At 46.8% G+C, this 18,431-nt stretch overlaps 2 protein-coding genes across 2 annotated transcripts in view; one reads left to right on the forward strand and one right to left on the reverse strand.

Annotated features, from left to right (window-relative positions):
* Positions 1-285: 285 nt before the first annotated feature.
* On the reverse strand, positions 286-4,515 carry LOC115482382 (protein unc-45 homolog B-like). Its single transcript, XM_030222130.1, has 3 exons — positions 4,467-4,515; positions 1,451-1,622; positions 286-475 (listed from the first exon to the last, which is right to left on the reverse strand). The coding sequence occupies exons 1-3, from the start codon at positions 4,513-4,515 to the stop codon at positions 286-288; spliced, it is 411 nt and encodes a 136-aa protein (XP_030077990.1).
* Positions 4,516-5,844: 1,329 nt separating this feature from the next.
* The window catches only part of TRIM37 (tripartite motif containing 37), a 262,079-nt gene continuing 249,492 nt past the window's right edge, over positions 5,845-18,431 (forward strand). Inside the window, exons 1-3 of the mRNA XM_030222400.1 lie at positions 5,845-5,886; positions 7,845-8,138; positions 13,659-13,760. Of these exons, the coding sequence (XP_030078260.1) occupies positions 7,968-8,138; positions 13,659-13,760 (273 nt within the window). The 5' untranslated portion in view covers positions 5,845-5,886; positions 7,845-7,967. The remainder of the gene's footprint in view (positions 5,887-7,844; positions 8,139-13,658; positions 13,761-18,431) is intronic.

An 18,431-nucleotide genomic window follows, 5' to 3' on the forward strand; every position in this document is an offset into this window, starting at 1 on the left:
ACAACTTCTTCATTTTCCAGGAACTCATCCAATTTCTCTCAGATACAGACATTTGCCACAAAGTCTCGGCTTATATACAGGGCAGAATGTGTAAGGAAACTGGGAAAATAACAAAAGACCTTCATCCTTGATGAGAAGAGAGGGAGAAGGGTAAAGGCCCACAAAGAAGATGACAAGCAAATAAACTCACCACCAGAGCACGGATTTTGATCTTCTCATTTGTGGTCTTCTTATAAATCTCCTTTAGCATGTTCACCCCATTGGTGGTGATGAAGGTAGCACGGCTTAGCTTGGTAGAGGCATGGACGAGGGCTGGTCAATTTCACTTTCAGAACCGCAGAGAGCCAGCATCATCTCCATCACCCCTTGCAAACCCAGTAACTTGTTGCCAAGATCAAAGGAGCCTTGCAGGATTCCTGACACAGTCTGAATAGCATGAAGGTCCTTCTGCATATTGTTAGGATCAAACATCCCCCTATAAGGGAATTAGAACATTAAAAACATATAAAGCCTTTTTAAACTTGTGGGGCTGAAATTCAAAATGATTGATGCAGGAGGAGAGACTCCTGCCCGGTTAAATCGCTTGGGGCTGCCTATTCGCTAATATTCAGTGGCACTTAATGGGCAGTGCCTCTGAATATCAGCACTAACTAGCCTTTTTGGAACCAGGAAGAGGAATTATATGGGTGCTGACAATATTCAGTACCAGTGCTCGCAAATGTAGTGGGCATATAAAACCATCAAAAAATAGTCCTAACTATGCCCACTTAGCTATGCAAGAGCCAGCTCTGAATATCAACTAACACCTACATAACCTCCGGGTTGCTGATCCAATGTCCTCTTTCTGAACCCTCCTCACTCATCAGCAAACTCCCTTTCCATTCGCCCCCATGCCCCTTTCCCCCTTCTGATCCTCCCCACTCAGGTACCCCACTCCACCAAGGTTCCAATCCCCTCTGATCTCCTTCCTAGCCATCTTCCCATCCGATCTCTGAACCCCATCTTGATCCCTGTTGATACAGGAAGTCCCACCCAAAACCCACTCCTTAATCCCTTATATATAACGCCCTGAGTAGAACAAGCACTTTTTAAAAATCTGTGCATGGCTGGTGCATAACCCAATACAAATATTTTCCTATAGACGTGTTGTTCCCTTTGTAAAATGTGGAATAGATGTGTAGTTCTTTTGCCTTCCTCGTACCGCACCCTCTTGAAATCCCTGTGTGGTGGGAATTTCCACATGTAAATAGTGGCTTTCAAAAATTGCTAATTGCACATGTATATAACCTATATATGGCAATGTCGGTATTTACACATGGACAATAATCCCCTGGATCTTAGAAACTATTTAAGAAGAAGCTCGCAGAACCCACCAGGACCAATCACTTGACAGGTTAAGACTTAACTTCTGAATTTGGAAGCATTTTCTTCTGCTGTTTTCCCAACTTACGTAATATATTCCTCACAGATCTTTATGTAGTTATCCCGCTTTGGGTCACATCTCAAGTCATCATAGAGTTTATTCATAAGAATGGATGCCGTAATCAGAGTATTTTCTGTCATAGGAAGGCAGTCGGGCAGGTCAGGGATCTGTCCTAAAACTTTCAGAATCTTCTTCAAACCTACAGAGGGAAACCAGGTGCGCAATCTTCTTTTAGAGCAGTCTCTGCTGACTGGGGTGCCAGGGTAGCTAGTCCAAAATACAACCAAAAGAACATGGCTACTATATACTGCAGCCAGAAACCTAACAACAGAAGCCAAGTGATCAGAAGCAGAATGGAAAAAGGCAGCTATAGGTAACATAGCGAAGACTATAGAATTTTGCAGTCTTAAGCTACATAAGTATTGCCACACTAGGCCAGACCAAGGGTCCATCAAGCCCAGCATCCTGTTTCCAAAAGTGGCCAATCCAGGTCACAAATACCTGGCAAGATCCCCAAAAAGTACAAAACATTTTATGCTGCTTATCCCAAAAATAAGAAGTGGATTTTCCCCAAGTTCATTTTAATAATGGTCTATGGACTTTTCCTTTAGGAAGCCATCCAAACCTTTTTTTAAACCCCACTAAGAGAGTGGAGGAGTGGCCTAGTGGTGAGGGTGGTGGACTTTGGTCCTGGGGAACTGAGGAACTGAGTTCAATTCCTGGCACAGGCAGCTCCTTGTGACTCTGGGCAAATCACTTAACCCTCCATCGCCTGCCGCATTGAGCCTGCCATGAGTGGGAAAGCGCGGGGTACAAATGTAACAAAAAAAAAACCTGCCTTTACCACATTCTCTGGCAACCTGAGAATGTATAGAAAATCTTGAATCAGAAAAGTGGATGGCTGACTCAGGGATGGCAGAGTGGAAGAAACTGATGCATCAAGATGATACTGTCGTATACTTTTATTGTGCGTCCTGCATAAACTGGACTCAGGGATGGGTCAGACTCAGGCCAGCAAGAGAACACATGAAGTACTTAGGAGCCCCTAACGGGTTTCTCCCATTTACTGCCGGATCCTGTATAGAGTGCCTAAAGCTGGTGTGCAAATGTCAGCGTGGATTACAGATCCACACATAAACTAATTAATTAATCATGTGCCAACAATAAATAATTGATGTTAGTTGGCAGTCATTTGGAGTTACGCACGGACATGCCTTGTGCCCTATTATGGTGGAAACTCCAAAGGGGGATTGGCCATGAAGGGGCATGGGTGGGTCAGTGGTGTTCCCAGGAAAATAATTTTTTTTAATTTTTTTGTTACATTTGTATCCAATGGTGTGCTGGTAAATGTTTAACAACAGGCTCTCTCCTTGGTCCACCTCTGCCCCCCCCCCCCAAATTGCAGAGCTGGCTATAGCCAGGGAGAGAGCCTGGGGGGGGGGGGGCAATGCATTACTCCAGGAAAAAAAATATTTTATGATCCCAGGTTCCAATCTAATTCATGTTTAATGTGGGATAAAATGCCATAAATAAGTAAATAAATATAAACGTTTAATGTTGAGCACCTGATTCTCAAAGTGGACATATTCCAAACACTATAATGAAAATAAAATGATTTTTTTCTACCTTCGTTGTCTGGTGACTTTGTTTTTCTGATCGTGCTGGCCCACTATCCGATTCTGCTGCTATCTGTCCTCTTAACTCCGTTTCCAGGGCTTCCTTTCCATTTATTTATTTCCTTTCCTCCTTTCTTCTTCATTTCTGGTCCTCCGCAGACTTGACTGTCCAATGGATCCAGCTTCTGCCTATTTTCTTCATCCATGTGCAGTTTTTCTCCTCTCTTCCTTTTCCCTCATCTCATCTCCTTCCTCACTCTTCCCTCCCCTCCATCCATGTCCAGCATTTCTTCTCTCTCCCTTCCTTCTGCTTCATCCATGTCCAGCAACTCTCCTCTCCCCTGCCCCCCTCCAGCCATCCATACCCACCCAGCGATTCTCTCCTCTCCCCTGCCCCTCCTCCACCCATCCATACCCACCCAGCGATTCTCTCCGCTGCCCTGCCCCTCCTCCAGCCATCCATACCCACCCAGCGATTCTCTCCTCTCCCCTGCCCCCTCCAGCCATCCATACCCCCCTCCAGCCATCCATACCCACCCAGCGATTCTTTCCTCTCCCCTGCCCCCCCTCCAGCCACCCATACCCACCCAGCAATTCTCTCCGCTGCCCTGCCCCTCCTCCAGCCATCCATACCCACCCAGCGATTCTCTCAGCTCCCCTGCCCCCCTCCAGCCATCCATACCCACCCAATGATTCTCCTCGCTCCCCTGCCTCCGTCGCAGCAGCCGTAGTTAAAGCCCGTCTCTAGCCTTCACTTCATTCCTGTCAATGTCCCGCCCTCGCGGAAAGAGGAAATGACATCAGAAGAAGGCAGGACACTGATGGGAATGAAGTGAAGGCTAGAGATGGGGGTTTGACTGCGTCTGCTGAGGTAAATCAACAATTTAAACTCCCCCGGAGCGGCAGGGGATGAGGTAAGCATGGCTTGTGGCGCCCTCCTGCCATGCTTACCTCACTTACTGCCGGGTTGCGCCGCCCCTGGGAGCCGGCTCGCAAGAGCTTTAAAAATTTAACAACCAGCTCTTGCGATCTGGTGCAAGCCGGCTCCAGCACACCACTGTTTGTATCCCACATTTTCCCACCTATTTGTAGGCTCAATGTGGCTTACATAGTACCGGAGAGGTGTTTGCAGACTCTGGTGTAAACAAATACAAAGTGAAGTTGTGGTAAGATAAAGTTCATGTGGTACAGCCACATTTGGGAATCGTACAACGGACGAGTTGTGTTATGTCCATTACTTTAGTTTGGTTGTGTTGCAGAGATCATGCATTTATGACGAATTGGTAGAGTATGCCTTTTTAGAAGATGGATGCCAGAGACAGAGCCACAGCCACAGCCACAGCCACAGCTACAACCTGGACATTAAGTATAGGAGTAGAGTCAAAGGAAAGAGGACGAACCACACCTGGGAGGACAAGCTGCCTCACCAGGACCACTAGAGAGGGCAGAAAGTGAGAGAGACCCTGATCCAAACATTTGGCCCAATAAAGTTGACAATATTTATTGTATACACGTGACTTGATAAATGGTGACTACATGTAAGCCCAACCTTCACTTAACCCCATCAACCTTATAATAATGCCATTAGTTGGGCACCAGCATTTACACCAGTTTTTGGCAGATGCAATGCTCGTGTTCAAAGTTAGGTGCAAAATGCACGCTAAGCTAATATTGTGTAAAAGTTGTTCTACACAGAGCACTCTTTGCAGATCGTTCCAGCACTTAACTTTGGGTGCCATTTACTGAATTCCCCTCTTAATGTCAGTGGGGAAAATACTTAGTAAAACAGTGCCCTTAGTTAAGTGTTTGAGCTCGATTTGAATTTTAGATTTGATTACACACCTTTCCAAACCCAAGCTCAGGTACAGCTAAGTGCTTCCCTGCCTCATTTCCTTATGAGGAGCTATTTGTTTAGTAAGCAGATAGGCTCCACTGAGACCAATGGGGCTTACAATAAATCACATTAGTGCATGTTAATAAATGAGGCTCTTAGTTTGGAAGTCAATGGATGGTGACGTGATTTAATTGCTAGGCAACTTCTCCTCTTAATCACTCCCTCTTTCATGACTCACGTTGTCAATGCTGGATATACAATAGTGACCAGAATGAAATTGGGAAACTGATTGCAACAAGATGACCAGGTTGAAAAGGGGATTTATGAATTCATTATTGTTATCAATATGTGCCATCTCACTACGACACAACAAGCTTATAAAAGGTAAGTCCATACCAAGTTACTCAATGGCCAGCATAGGTTGAGGTTGAGGTTGAGGTGGGCAAGGGGGCAGTGTCCTCCAAATGCTATGGGTATTAGTACTGAATTATTTCCTTCCCACTGTCCCACACTGCCAATATAAATTCCTTACACCCCCCCCCCCCCCAGTACACCTATAACGAATAGGGATACAACCTCAAGTTCAGGACACTACTACCAGTGCTTTTGTTGTAGAAAAAAGGTGCCGGTACTCACTGTGGGCGGAGTCACCACATATGACCCCATAACCCAGAAGAAGCACCCCTGCAGGCCTCAACCCCTCCCCCTAGCGACAGCGGGCCAGAGGTCCGCTGGACCGCCGGTCCCCCGCCCCGCCCCGCCCCGCCCCGTGGGTTGCAGGTACGAGGGTAACCTGCCTGCCTCCCTCCCTCCTCTTCTGCAACGCCGCAAAATGGCAGCGCCCAGCCAGCCCTGCCCAGTGTATCCTAGGTTGCGATGGGCGGGGCAATGTGTAGCCCTGCCCATCGCATCCCAGGATACACTGGGCAGGGATAGGCGCCGCCATTTTGCGGCGTCGCAGGAAGAGGAGGGAGGTAGGTAGGTAGGCTACCCTCCCTCCTCCAACCCACAAGGTAGAGCCTATGTTTATTTGCAGGGAGGGCTGGAGACCCACTGGATCTCCAGCCCTCCCTGAACCCGGGGGAGGGAAGGGGGTTGGCTGGACGGCCACCAGGGACCCCTTGCTGGGGGGGACTGGAGACCCACCGGATCGCCAGCCCTCCCTGAACCTTGGGGGGGTCGGTCGCCCGCCAACCAGTCCACCAGGGACCCCCTGCTGGGGAGGGGACGACCTAGAGACCCACCGGATCATCGGGGGAGACCGGCGGTCTAGCGGACCTCCTGCCTCCCTTCCTGTTGCTGGCGGGGCTGACTGACTGGTCGGTCGCCCACCAGGGATCCCCTGCGGGGGGACCAGAGGGGCTGGAAACCCACCGGACCCCCAGCCCCCTATCGCTGGCAGGTTTACTGTTGGGGGGGGAACGGGGCCCTGCTAGCATGCAAATGCATGCTGGACAGGGCTCACCATTCCTCCCCGATGATCTTCAAAACTCTAAAGCCAGCTTGGAAATGGCATAGGGTTTGCATGCATCTGCATGCGTTCAGAGCCCTCAAGCACATTTCATGCACTCGAGGGCTCTGATCATGGGGCGGTAGCAAACGCGAGCGCCAGCATGGCTCTAACAATCTCTAGCGCCTGCTTCTGATCATCCTCCTGTTAGAGAGGCACAGGCTACCGCTACCAGTTCCTGCTCTCCAGAGAGAATGGCAGGATGGGGAAAGGGGGCACACACAAACATAGAACCACTTCCCGTATCCTGCGCCGACCCGGCTGTTTATGAGGGTCAAACTCCAGCCACCATCTTTATTCAACCATATGCGGTGTCTCTCCATTCGATGGAGCATCTAGGCGTGACGTCATGGTGCAGTCACCTTGGCGACGAAAGCCGCGCACTTTTGAGGTGGGGTTTTGGTAGGGAATAGGATAGAATGGGACTACTATGGACTGCATGCGCCTGGATTATAACTTTGGCCTGAAGTGATTTGTTTTATTTCGGGTTTTTAAAAATGTTTTTAATTTGGAGCGTTTTTTACCAAGCTGCGCTAACGATTCCCACGCCCAAATGGGCTTCCTCTCATTTGCCGTGCAGGAATCGCTAGCACGGCTTGCTAAAAGAAGCCCTTAATTTTTACCTTCTTCCTTATCCCTACCAATAACTCTTCATCCCCAGGAATGTTTCCTATACCCAAGTAGTTCTACAAGTCTTGTTTCACCTCTGTTCATTCACAGGGGGATGATCAGAAGCAAACACCGGCGCTAGAGGCTGCTAGTGCCATACTAGTGCCTGCGTTTGCTATCGCCCCGTAATCAGAGCCCTCGAGCGCGTGAAACAATGTGCTCGAGGGCTCTGAACACTAGTAGCATGCCGTCCCTTAACCTAGGAGGGGGGGGTCGTCGTCGGGGGGACCGGCTGTCCAGCAGACTTCCAGCCCTCCTGTCGCTGGTGTGGGGGGGGGGGGGGGTTGGTTGGTTGGTTGGTCACTCACTCACTAGGCCACCAGGGACCCTTTGCTGGGGGACTAGGGGAGGCTGGAGACCCACCAGATCTTCAGCCCTCCCTGAACCTTGGGGGGGGGGGGATCGTCAGTGGACCTCCGGTCCCCCTGTCGCTGTGGGGGGGGGATTGGTTGGTCGCCCACTAGGCCACCAGGGGCCCTTTGCTGGGGGACTAGGGGGGGCTGGAGACACACCGGATCTCCAGCCTTCCCTGAACCTTGAGGGGGGGGGACCGTTGTTCGGGGCAGGGGTAGTTGGGGCCTGGTGGTCCCATGGACATCCAGCCCCAGTGTTTGACAGGTTTGGGCTTTTGACAGCCCAGATCTGTCAAACAAGTGCGGGAGGATTCTGCTGAGCGCATGCTCAGGCACAATTCGCCCTCACTTCTTCTCCTTGATCAAAGATAATTACGTGCTTAAATTTGCATGCAATTATCTCTTATAATAAGTCTAATAACGCCCCACGCTGTTACAGCGCTAATTTTGGAGCGCTGTTTGGAACAGCGCGGAATTTTGGTCATCTTTCTATAAGGTAGTTCTGGAGAATCGCTGGTCCTGAGCTGCTGCCCTCTCTGTGGCTGTCCCAAGTACTTGCTGCATGTCTGCTGCTGCCGCCGCTGCGGAAAGGAGGCGTTTTATCGAGCACTTTCTTACCTGCATCTGTAGCACTTGGAGGCACCTGGCTTACTTCAAGTCTCGGAAGAAGTCCCTACGTTACTGGAAGCCCCGAGACCTGAAGTTAGAGAACATGGACGAACAAAGTGTGGAGGTAAGGCTAGGGCAGAGGACCATCTGTAAACAGTGAGCTTGGCCAACCAAACAGCTTATTGGGTATAGGAGGAATAAATAAATCTTAATTGTGCAAAAGCCCAGAGTAGGTGTTTTACCTATTTCTTTACCCCCTCGCTATAGGCTCAGTGCATAAGGGGGCCAATTCTATTACTGGGTGCCTCAGTGTAGGCACCCCATGGCTGCACAGTAAGAACCTATTCTGTAATTGGACTTAAGTGTCCTGGTAAACCTGGTAAACCAAACACCTAAATATAATTCCCAACTATCTCCCTCGTAAAAATTATACAATAAATTCCTATCCCATAGAGAATAATGGGAAGACAGACCTCAAAAATATAAACAAAATATAAGAAAAAAATAATAATTATTTACAAGTGAAGGAGAAGTTCTCAGAGTGTTAACTCACCCAAGTGAAGCAGTGCTGAAAGGCAAATTTTGCTTCTAAGGGTGGACAAGTTTCTAGATCATTGAACGTCTCCCAAAGAAAAATGTTTTGAGTATAACATGAGCAAACAAAACCAGTGCTCTCAAATATATCGTGATGAGCCCTTAACCTAAAGGAAATATTTAAATTATAAACTTCAAGGTCTATCCTATCTCATGCTCAATGAACCTCATACACACTACTCACTTTTCTCATAAGTATTGCCATACTGGGAAAGACCAAAGATCCATCAAGCCCAGCATCCTGTTTCCAACAGTGGCCAATCCAGGTCCCAAGTACCTGGCAAGATCCCAAAAAAGTACAAAGCATTTTATACTGCTTATCCCAGAAATAGTGGATTTTCCCCAAGTCCATTTAATAATGGTCTATGGACTTTTTCTTTAGGAAGCCGTCCAAACCTTTTTTTTTTTTTAAACTCCGCTAAGCTAACCGCCTTTACCACATTCTCTGGCAATGAATTCCATAGATTAATTACATGTTGAGTGAAGAAAGATTTTTTCCAATTCGTTTTAAATTTACTACATTGTAGCTTCATCGCATGCCCCCTAGTTGTAGTATTTTTGGAAAGTGTAAACAGACACTTCACATCTACCAGTGAAGTCGCCTTTTCTCCAAGCTGAAGAGCCCTAGCCGCTTTAGCCTTTCCTCATAGGGAAGTCGTCCCATCCCCTTTATCATTTTTATCGCCCTTCTTTGTACCTTTTCTGATTCAACTATATCTTTTTTGAGATGCGGCAACCAGAATTGAACACAGTATTCGAGGTGCGGTTGCACCATGGAGCAGTACAAAGGCTTTATCACACCCTCATTTTTGTTTTACATTCCTTTCCTAATAATACCTAACATTCTATTTGCTTTCTTAGCCACAGCAGCACACTGAGCAGAAGGTTTCAATGTATCATCAGTGACGACACCTAGATCCCTTTCTTGGTCTCTGACTCCTAACGTGGAACCTTGCATGACTTAGCTATAATTTGGGTTCCTCTTTCCCACATGCATCACTTTGCACTTGTTCACATTAAACATCATCTGCCCAGTCTTGTAAGATCCTCTTGTAATTTTTCACAATCCTCCCATCCTCCCGCGATTTAACAACTTTGAATAACTTCGTGTCATCAGCAAATTTAATTACCTCACTAGTTACTCCCATCTCTAGGTCATGTATAAATATGTTAAAAAGAAGCGGTCCCTGCACAGACCCCTGGGGAACCCTACTAACTACCCTTCTCCATTGAGAATACTGACCATTTAACCCTACTCTCTGTTTTCTATCTTTTAACCAGTTTTTAATCCACAATAGGACACTACCTCCTATCCCATGACTCGATTCCCACTGCAGCTCCTTGTGACTGTGGGCAAATCACTTAACCCTCCAATGCCCCAGGTATAAAATAAGTACCTGTATATATGTAAACCGCTTTGAATGTAGTTGCAAAATACCAGAGAGAGGCGGTATATCAAGTCCCATTTTCCTTTCCCTGTCCAATTTCCTCTGGAGTCTTTCATGTCTCTGGAGCGAACTTATCTGAGAATCGAGTGCGATCTTGCTCTCCAGGGGTTACAGGAAACTGTTCTTGAATCCAACTCTGTGATGGTTTCATGGCCATTCTGTGTCACAGATCAGCGTTTCCACATAAGCTGTCAGTCCTCACATATAGCAGTGATGCTAAGCAGTGTTGGATATTTTAAACATGATGGACTTAATTCAATCCAAGTGGCACGCTATTAATTGTCTCCTGGTCTTGTTTAACAATGACTACATTGTATGTTTAACTTGTGACAATAAAGCTTTTTTGAATTACACTTGGCACTGAAGTGCATGCATTTAATTGGACTTGCACCCTAGCTTACGGGACACCATGATAAAGAACAGGATTTTTGTGAGGTATAGCTGGCTTGTTTGGCCTCACTGCTGTATGTGAGAACTGCTTTAGTTCTTTTCAGAGACCGACATAATTTGAACATCATTTAGTACTTTCTCTTTCCTGTCACTTTTCAGAAACAAAGCATTCTACTGAGGGCTTCAAATATATTCTTTTTTTGTGTCCTGCTAGTTGACAGATTGCAACCAATACCTATATTAAGGGCAATTCTATAAACTGGATTCTAACATCTTTGTGCCCATTATGTGCATAAATACTTAATACTAGCATATGTGTGCACAGGTACACAGGTATGTGTTGTTATGCTGCCTAAGCATTATTCTGCAAATAACAAACAAGAGGGGTGAAGTGAAATAATCACACACACAAAAAAAAATTGTTTCATCAAATCTGTTTGTATAGTTCCATTAAATATCACCTGATAATTACATGGTGTGAACACATTCCTATAAAAATGGAGGGAAAAGCCTCAGAATTAGACTGGTGCTAATATTTATTTATTTGGATTTATTTACCGCCTTTTTGAAGGGATTTACTCAAGGCAGTTTACAGTAATAATAATATTGCGCACACCACCAACTTTCAATCACCTGAATTATAGCTACATCATGCAAGGTTCCACGTTAGGAGTCACAGACCAAGAAAGGGATCTCGGTGTCGTCGTTGATTATACGTTGAAACCTTCTGCTCAGTGTGCTGCTGTGGCTAAGAAAGTAAATAGAATGTTAGGTATTATAAGGAAAGGAATGGAAAACAAAAATGAGGATGTTATAATGCCTTTGTATCACTCCATGATGCAACTGCACCTCGAATATTGTGTTCAATTCTGGTCGCCGCATTGCCAAAAAGATATAGTGGAATTAGAAGAGGTGCAGAGAAGGGTGACAAAAATGATAAAGGGGATGGGACGACTTCCCTATGAGGAAAGGCTAAAGCGGCTAGGGCTCTTCAGCTTGGAGAAAAGATGTCTGAGGGGAGATATGATAGAGGTCTATAGTGAGTGGAGTGAAACGTTAAGACATGAAGCGTCTGTTTATGGTTTCCCAAAATTCTGGGCTAGGGGGCATGCGATGAAGCTACAAAGTAGTAAATTGAATTTTTTTTCACTCAACTTGTAATTAAACTCTGGAATTTGTTGCCAGAGAATGTGGAAAAGAATCTGGACAGCTTCCTAAAGGAAAAGTCCATAGACCATTATTCACCCATTAGTGCCCCATGTTTGTTCACATATGTCTTATTATGGGAACATTGGGCACTAATGGGTTAAATTGGACTTGGAGAAAATCCACTATTTCTGGGATAAGCAGCATAAAATGTGTTGTACTTTATTGGGATCTTGCCAGGTATTTGTGACTTGGATTGGCCACTGTTGGAAACAGGATGCTGGGCTTGATGGACCTTTTGCCTGTCCCAGTATGGCAATACTTATGTAACATTGTTTGAATATTGCTGTGGAATAATTTATCAAAGGAGAAGAGATCTAGTGTTGAGTTTAAACCACAGTGCATTGACTTTCAGTGCTATTTATATTTTTACTAGCCGTTAAGCCTGTAAAAACGGGCAAGTATTGCAGCCCTCCTCTCTCCCCTGGCCTCACCCCGTCCACCGATCCTCCCCCTCATATCCAGCAACCCTCCTCTTTCCCTTGGCCTCCCCCCATGTCCAGCAACCCTCCTCTCTGCCCTGCTCTCACCCCATGTCCAGCAACCATGCCCTCTCCCCCCTGCCCTCCCCCCATGTCCAGCTACCCTCCTCGCCGCCGCTCCCTCCCCCCTCCGTATTGGGCCCCCTGCACTGACCTGACTGCGCCTTTCACCTCCGTGTGAAAGCGCTACAGGCAGCAGCAGATCGCTTTGCTGCTGCCTGCAGCGCTTCCACACGGAGGTGAGAGGCGCTGTCAGTGCAGGGGGCCCAATACGGATGGGGGGGAGGGTGGAGGTTGGTTCGCGCGATGTTCGTTTCCAGGTGGCGGCGTCCGACAGTCCGACTCCATTTCCCTCTCTGTTCCACCCTCTGACATCATGACGTCTTGACGCGAGGGCGGGACAGAGAGGGAAGTCTGTACTGCGCATTTGCAGGTGAGTCGCTCACTTGCCGTTTATATGTTTGGTTCTCAGGGGCGTTGTGTGAACCTACAGTGTTCTCTCCAGGACCTTTTGAATGGGCATGCCACCTGGCTAACTGTGCTGTACTCCTGCCCCCATCTAGCTACTCCTTCATGCCATTTGGCTGGCGGACATTTCTGGAGAGACCACTGACCAGGTCCTGTTTATATCAAGGAGCTGGTGAATTAATGTGTGGTTATCAGTGTGGACTACCATTAAGACGTTTTATTTTATGCAGTGAGATCTAGTTACTTATTACTGGGATTAACAGTGAAATAACATATCTTAAAGGCAGATCACTTGAATATATGTTGAGTAGGATTCCTGGAGTTCTGTACAGATATTCTTTTGCTGTACCTCAACTGAGAAATTTTGTCCCAGGAAAGAGAGAATCCTCTGTATTCTTTTGCAACTGTGTCTCTTGGGAACACAGCTACACTAGACATCTGATTAGCTAATAATTTACCCTCCTGTTTTTAAAGTCACGCTAGCAACTGCTGGTATGGTCATGCCGACACAGGCATTCACTTTGAATGGGCTGTGTCGGCATTGCTGCACGGCTTTGTAAATAGGGGGGGTGGGGGGGGGGGTTACTGTTATGCCATACTTATAATAATTTGGCTTTTTAATGTAGCTTTCTATTTCTTAGTCTTGTGTATTATTGTATTATTAGTCTGATTTAGTGTTTGACCAGCTTGGCTTTTATTTATCCCTGCTTAGTCCACCATTTATTTATTGACTGATTTATCAATTGTTGTAACAACAAAATCTCGGTTGATTACATAATGGAGGTAATTTTAGAATGATTGCTTGGCATATACTTGTGGGTGCATTGTTCCATGGTTATGTTTTCATCAGCTTTACTAACAGTATACTGGCTAGTGCTGTACCATTCCTATATCTGTGATGATGTCACTGGAAAGTTGCAGATCTCTGGCTCTGTCTTCTGCTAGGGTGGCATCACCCACATGTTTGGACTAGCCTAATAGTAATTAAGGAAATGAGTTTAGCAGATAAGAACAAATTTCACGTTCTTGTGTTGAACCTTATTGTAATCTTTTTAGAGCATTGCGGAGGTGTTCAGATGCTTTATTTGCATGGAGAAGTTGCGAGATGCACGCCTCTGTCCACACTGCTCCAAGCTTTGCTGTTTTAGTTGTATTCGGGTAAGTTATCTTAACTTTGCATTCAAGTATGTAATATTTTTATTATATTATAGGGATAGTACACAAGTGTGTATTTTTGTTTTGTTACATGCAAATATTATATATTTACAACTACTTTAACAAAGATTGACTGTATGACAGTAGCTCAGTGACTATTTTATATATATACTAGTAAAAAAGGCCCGTTTCATAGAGAGAATGAAAGAGAGACAGACAGAGACAGCGTGTGTGTGTGAGACTGTGTGTGTGTGACAGAGAGAGTAGAGTGTGATAGGGAGTGTGTCAGAGAGAGTGTATGTGACAGACGGTGAGTGAGTGTGAGCCCCCACCCCCCCTCTCGCAGGGCCCCACCCCCACCTCTCCGGTCTCAGGTCCCCCTCCCCACCTCCCTCTCCCCTGCCCCGCCAGCAACCCTCCCCTCCCCCCCTCCAGCTACCCATACCCAGTGACCCTCTCCCCCCCCCCCCCCCAGTGCATCAAACCCCCTCGCCACCCACAGCTGCCAGTGTAAACGCTGTCAAGCCGCTGCTGCTTCGCCTGTTGAGCAGCAGCGGCTGCTACAAAGAGAAAAAAAGCAATAATGTTTTTAAACCCATCCCAAATCATTCGCAAATGCCCGAGTCTTAAAACGCAGTCTCTGCAGCTGCTCCTCCTCTCGCCTGTCACGTCACTGCGCTCCTCCGAGGTCTTACTCCAGGGGCAGTGACGTGGAGGCGAGAGGAGGAGCGGCTGCAGAGACTGCGTTTTAAGAGTTGGGCATTTGCGAATGATTTGGGCTGGGTTTAAAAACATTTATCGCTTTTCTTTTTGTAGCGGCCGCTGCTGCTCAACAGGAGAAGCAGCAGCGGCCGGACAGCGTTACCACTGGCAGCTGCGGGTGGTGAGGGGGTTTGATGCGCTGGGGGGGGGGGGGGGTTTGATGTGCCGGTGGGGGGCTTGGATAATGAGCTGAAGGGGGGGGGTTCTGTGGTGCCACGCTTGTAGTTTGTTGATGCGCTGCTTCCTGCCATTTGTTCCGAAGTAGCAGGGAGCGGCGCACTGACAGCTGGCTACGGAGCCTAGCTCAGCAACTCCAGAAGCCAAGGACACAGGCAGTCCCACATTAGAACATTGGTGGTGAGAATTATTATATAGGATAATATAAGTAGTATGGCTAAACCGAATATGTGATTCCATTGGCCCTCAATAATGCCCCAAATACATTATTTGTATTTGTCTGAATAGTGATTTAAATACAAATAATCTGGAGTTCTTCTGTGCTAAATCCTGATTTCATGTTGCTTCTTTTATTATTTGTTATATTAAAGCTCCATGCCCATTATTCGTATTTGGCCAAATAGTAAAATATGCTATTCGATACATCTCTAATAAATAGTTTCTGACCTACAGTCATACATCGCTAAAGTAGTTTAGGGTGGCTCTTCACGATTTTCAATATTGAAATAGCTTGAGTTGTTGATGTGAGACCTCATTAACTTATTTTACTAATTGTGGTACAAAGGATCTTCATGTAACAGTGGAATAATTCTGGTCCTGTGATATGAAACATAGAACATTCCATTCTGGAGAGAGATCCTGAGCATGTAAAAATCCTAAGACTGATCAATAGGGTTGGTTGGTTTGTTTGAAGTTTATCCATGGACATGCTGGATGAATCAGTTGCACAGACGGTGATATAATTTGATGAGTGTTCAGACCTGCTGTCTCAGATCTCCGTTAAGTCTAAAGCTTACTGAGCATGTGTGGGAGTAACTAGTCACCAGTTAGCTCCTCCTTCCTATTGGTCTATTTCAGTGATGGGCGAACCTTTGAGAATGAGTGCCCAAACAGCAACCCAAAATCTAATTATTTATCGCAAAGTGCCAACAGGGCAATTTAACTCATTATGGGTGGGGTCACCACATGACTCCACCCCTATGATGGCCACACCCCTTACACCAGCCATGGTGCATATAAACAGACATCATTGAAAATATTATACTAGCATAGAAGAAAAAAATAACATGATTTTTTTCATTATAAGTCATTTCTGTAAGCTGTTACAGTTCCAGTATACCCAGTGCAAAATAAGACAGCAAATGTAAATTGGACATATTCCAAACACTAAAATAAAATGATTTTTTCTACCTTTGTTCTCTGGTGATTTTGTTTTTCTATCCATATTGGTCCTGTTCTCTTCACTCCGTTTCCAGGCTTCCTTTCCATTTATTTCTTTACTTTCCTCCTTTCTTCTTAATTTCTTGCCTTCCATCCATGTGCAGTTTTTCTCCTCCCTGCCCTCCCCTCCATCCACCCATGTCCAGCCACCCACCCAGCACCAGGCCACTCACCCAGCACAAGGCCTCCCTCCCTCCCACCACCAGGCCTGCCACCCACCCAGGCCACCCAGCATCAGGCCTCCCACCCACCCAGCACCAGGCCTCCCACCCAGCACCAGACCGGCCTCCCTCCCACCCAGCACCAGGCCTCCCTGCCTCCCTCCCACCCACCCAGCATCCCCACCCAGCATCAGGCCACCCACCCAGCACCAGGCCTCCCTCCCACCCAGCATCAGGCAGGCACCAGGCCTCCCACCCACCCAGCAGCAGGCATCAGGCATTCCTCCCTCCCTCCCACCCACCCAGCATCAGGCATTCCTCCCTCCCACCCAGCACCAGCCCGCCCGGCCTCCATCCCTCCCTCCGAGCACGAAATTTAAAAGTCTTCCCTTGTCGGAGTTAAGGCGGCGTCAGCAGTAGCAGCGAAAAGTGTGCTGCTGGCTCGGCGTGCCTCCTTCAGCCTTCCATCTCTCAAGCTCTGGTCCTGCCCTAACAGGAAATGAGGGCGGGACCAGAGCTTAAGAGACGGAAGGCTGAAGGAGGCGTGCCGAGCCAGCAGCACGTTTTTCGCTGCTACTGCTGACGCCGCCTTAACTCTGACAAGGGAAGACTTTTAAATTTCGTGCTCGGAGGGAGGGATGGAGGCCGGGCGGGCTGGTGCCGGGTGGGAGGGAGGAAGGCCTGGTGCCGGGTGAGTGGGAGGGACAACGGAGGGTTGGAACTAGCTAAGGCGATGGCCGGCGCACATGCCAACAGAGAGGGCTCTGCGTGCCATAGGTTCGCCATCATTGGTCTATTTTTTTTGCTCTCCATAATAGACAATTCTCTTACTACTCCTTAACCTTCCCTATCTCTCTCTTCCGTTTGTTACCCATCTTTGCTTGCACTTATATCAAACCATACAACTACTCGTTTGCTACAATTGTAATTATTCTCCAGACGCTGTAATTGTATTTACTATGTAAGCCGCATTGAACCTTCAATATGTGGGAAAGCGCGGGGTACAAATGTAATAAATATAAAATCAAAACAAAAAATAATCCTTCATAAACCAGAATGAACAGGTTCAGAATTTGTCACCTGGCAAGTCTTTGTATGCCTAGAAACTGGGTTTCAAGACGTGCACCCAGTTCCAAAGAAAAGTGGCCATACAAAGAGGTACAGCTTCCTCTTACAAATTTGCTAAGGCCTAAGCCCAATTTTGTAAAGAATGTTCCTTGCCCCTCATTTGGCGCATAAACATTGATGAAAGTGATTAAATGATTCCCAATCCTCCCTCTAATTGCTAAGCTTCTCCCATCCTCTCCTTTGTATATGTCTTCTTGTACAAATCTTAAGTGGTCATTAATATAAATCGCCAACCCTCCCGTCTTCCCCCCTTTGGGATTTGCCAACCTGGTACCCTGCCCCAGTGTCTTATAACTGATCAAATGTTCATCTCGTCTTTGGATATGGGTTTCCTGTAGCATTATCACATCCTACTTCAATCTTTTTTAATTCTTTGAGAACTATACTTCTTTTCCCGGGGTTATTCAAACCATTAACATTCCAAGACCCTACCTTTATCCCCCTCCCCCCCCCCCCTGCTCCCCTCCCCCCCAGTGGGCTCCTGATTTTGGCCCTGGACACTTCTGGCCAGTGCTACCCTGGAGGTAGTGCGTCTGCGCCAGAGAGCCGCCCCTATAATTTTGCATCCGGTTTACCCTCCCCCTCTCCCCATTTACATCTCCATATACCCTCACCAGGCATCATTTGTCAGTTAACCAACCATATAACCCTTATATATTGTACTACCAAAGTTTAATTAAGCAGTCCTCAGGGTAACATTTCAGTCCTTTCCTCTCATTTCTGCGTCCTGACAGGCTGTTTTCGGGGACCTATTTTTCTTCTCTCCTCCGATTTTCCTCCAGCCTTGTTTTTCCGGGGTCTGCTGCCTTTGTTGTTGCTGTTGTACTCTGTCCTTATCCTGCGGAATGTCTGTGCAACCCATGTCTCTCAGGCTTTTCCAGGCTCCTTCCACCATCTGAATTCGCCTCGCCTTGGCTCCCACCGTTACCAGTATTCCTCTTGGATATAACCACCTGTACCACAAACCAGCTTTTTGTAAATAAGCTGTAATGTCTTTGAATTCTCTTCGTGTTTGCAAGGTTTTTTTTTAGCCAAGTCCTGGAATATTTGTATTTTATTGTTTTCCCAGTTTATCTCTCCCATGACACGCGCTTTGCGCCAAATAGCTTCTTTAGTGTTATAATCATGGAAGCAGGCCACTATGTCACGAGGCTCCTCAGCTCTCTGGAGCCCTAGAGTCCGATGCGTTCTATCAATTCTATATTTGGCTGGATTTGGTGGTTCT

Source organism: Microcaecilia unicolor, chromosome 13 (genome assembly GCF_901765095.1).
Source record: "Microcaecilia unicolor chromosome 13, aMicUni1.1, whole genome shotgun sequence".
Taxonomy (NCBI): Eukaryota; Metazoa; Chordata; class Amphibia; order Gymnophiona; family Siphonopidae; genus Microcaecilia; species Microcaecilia unicolor.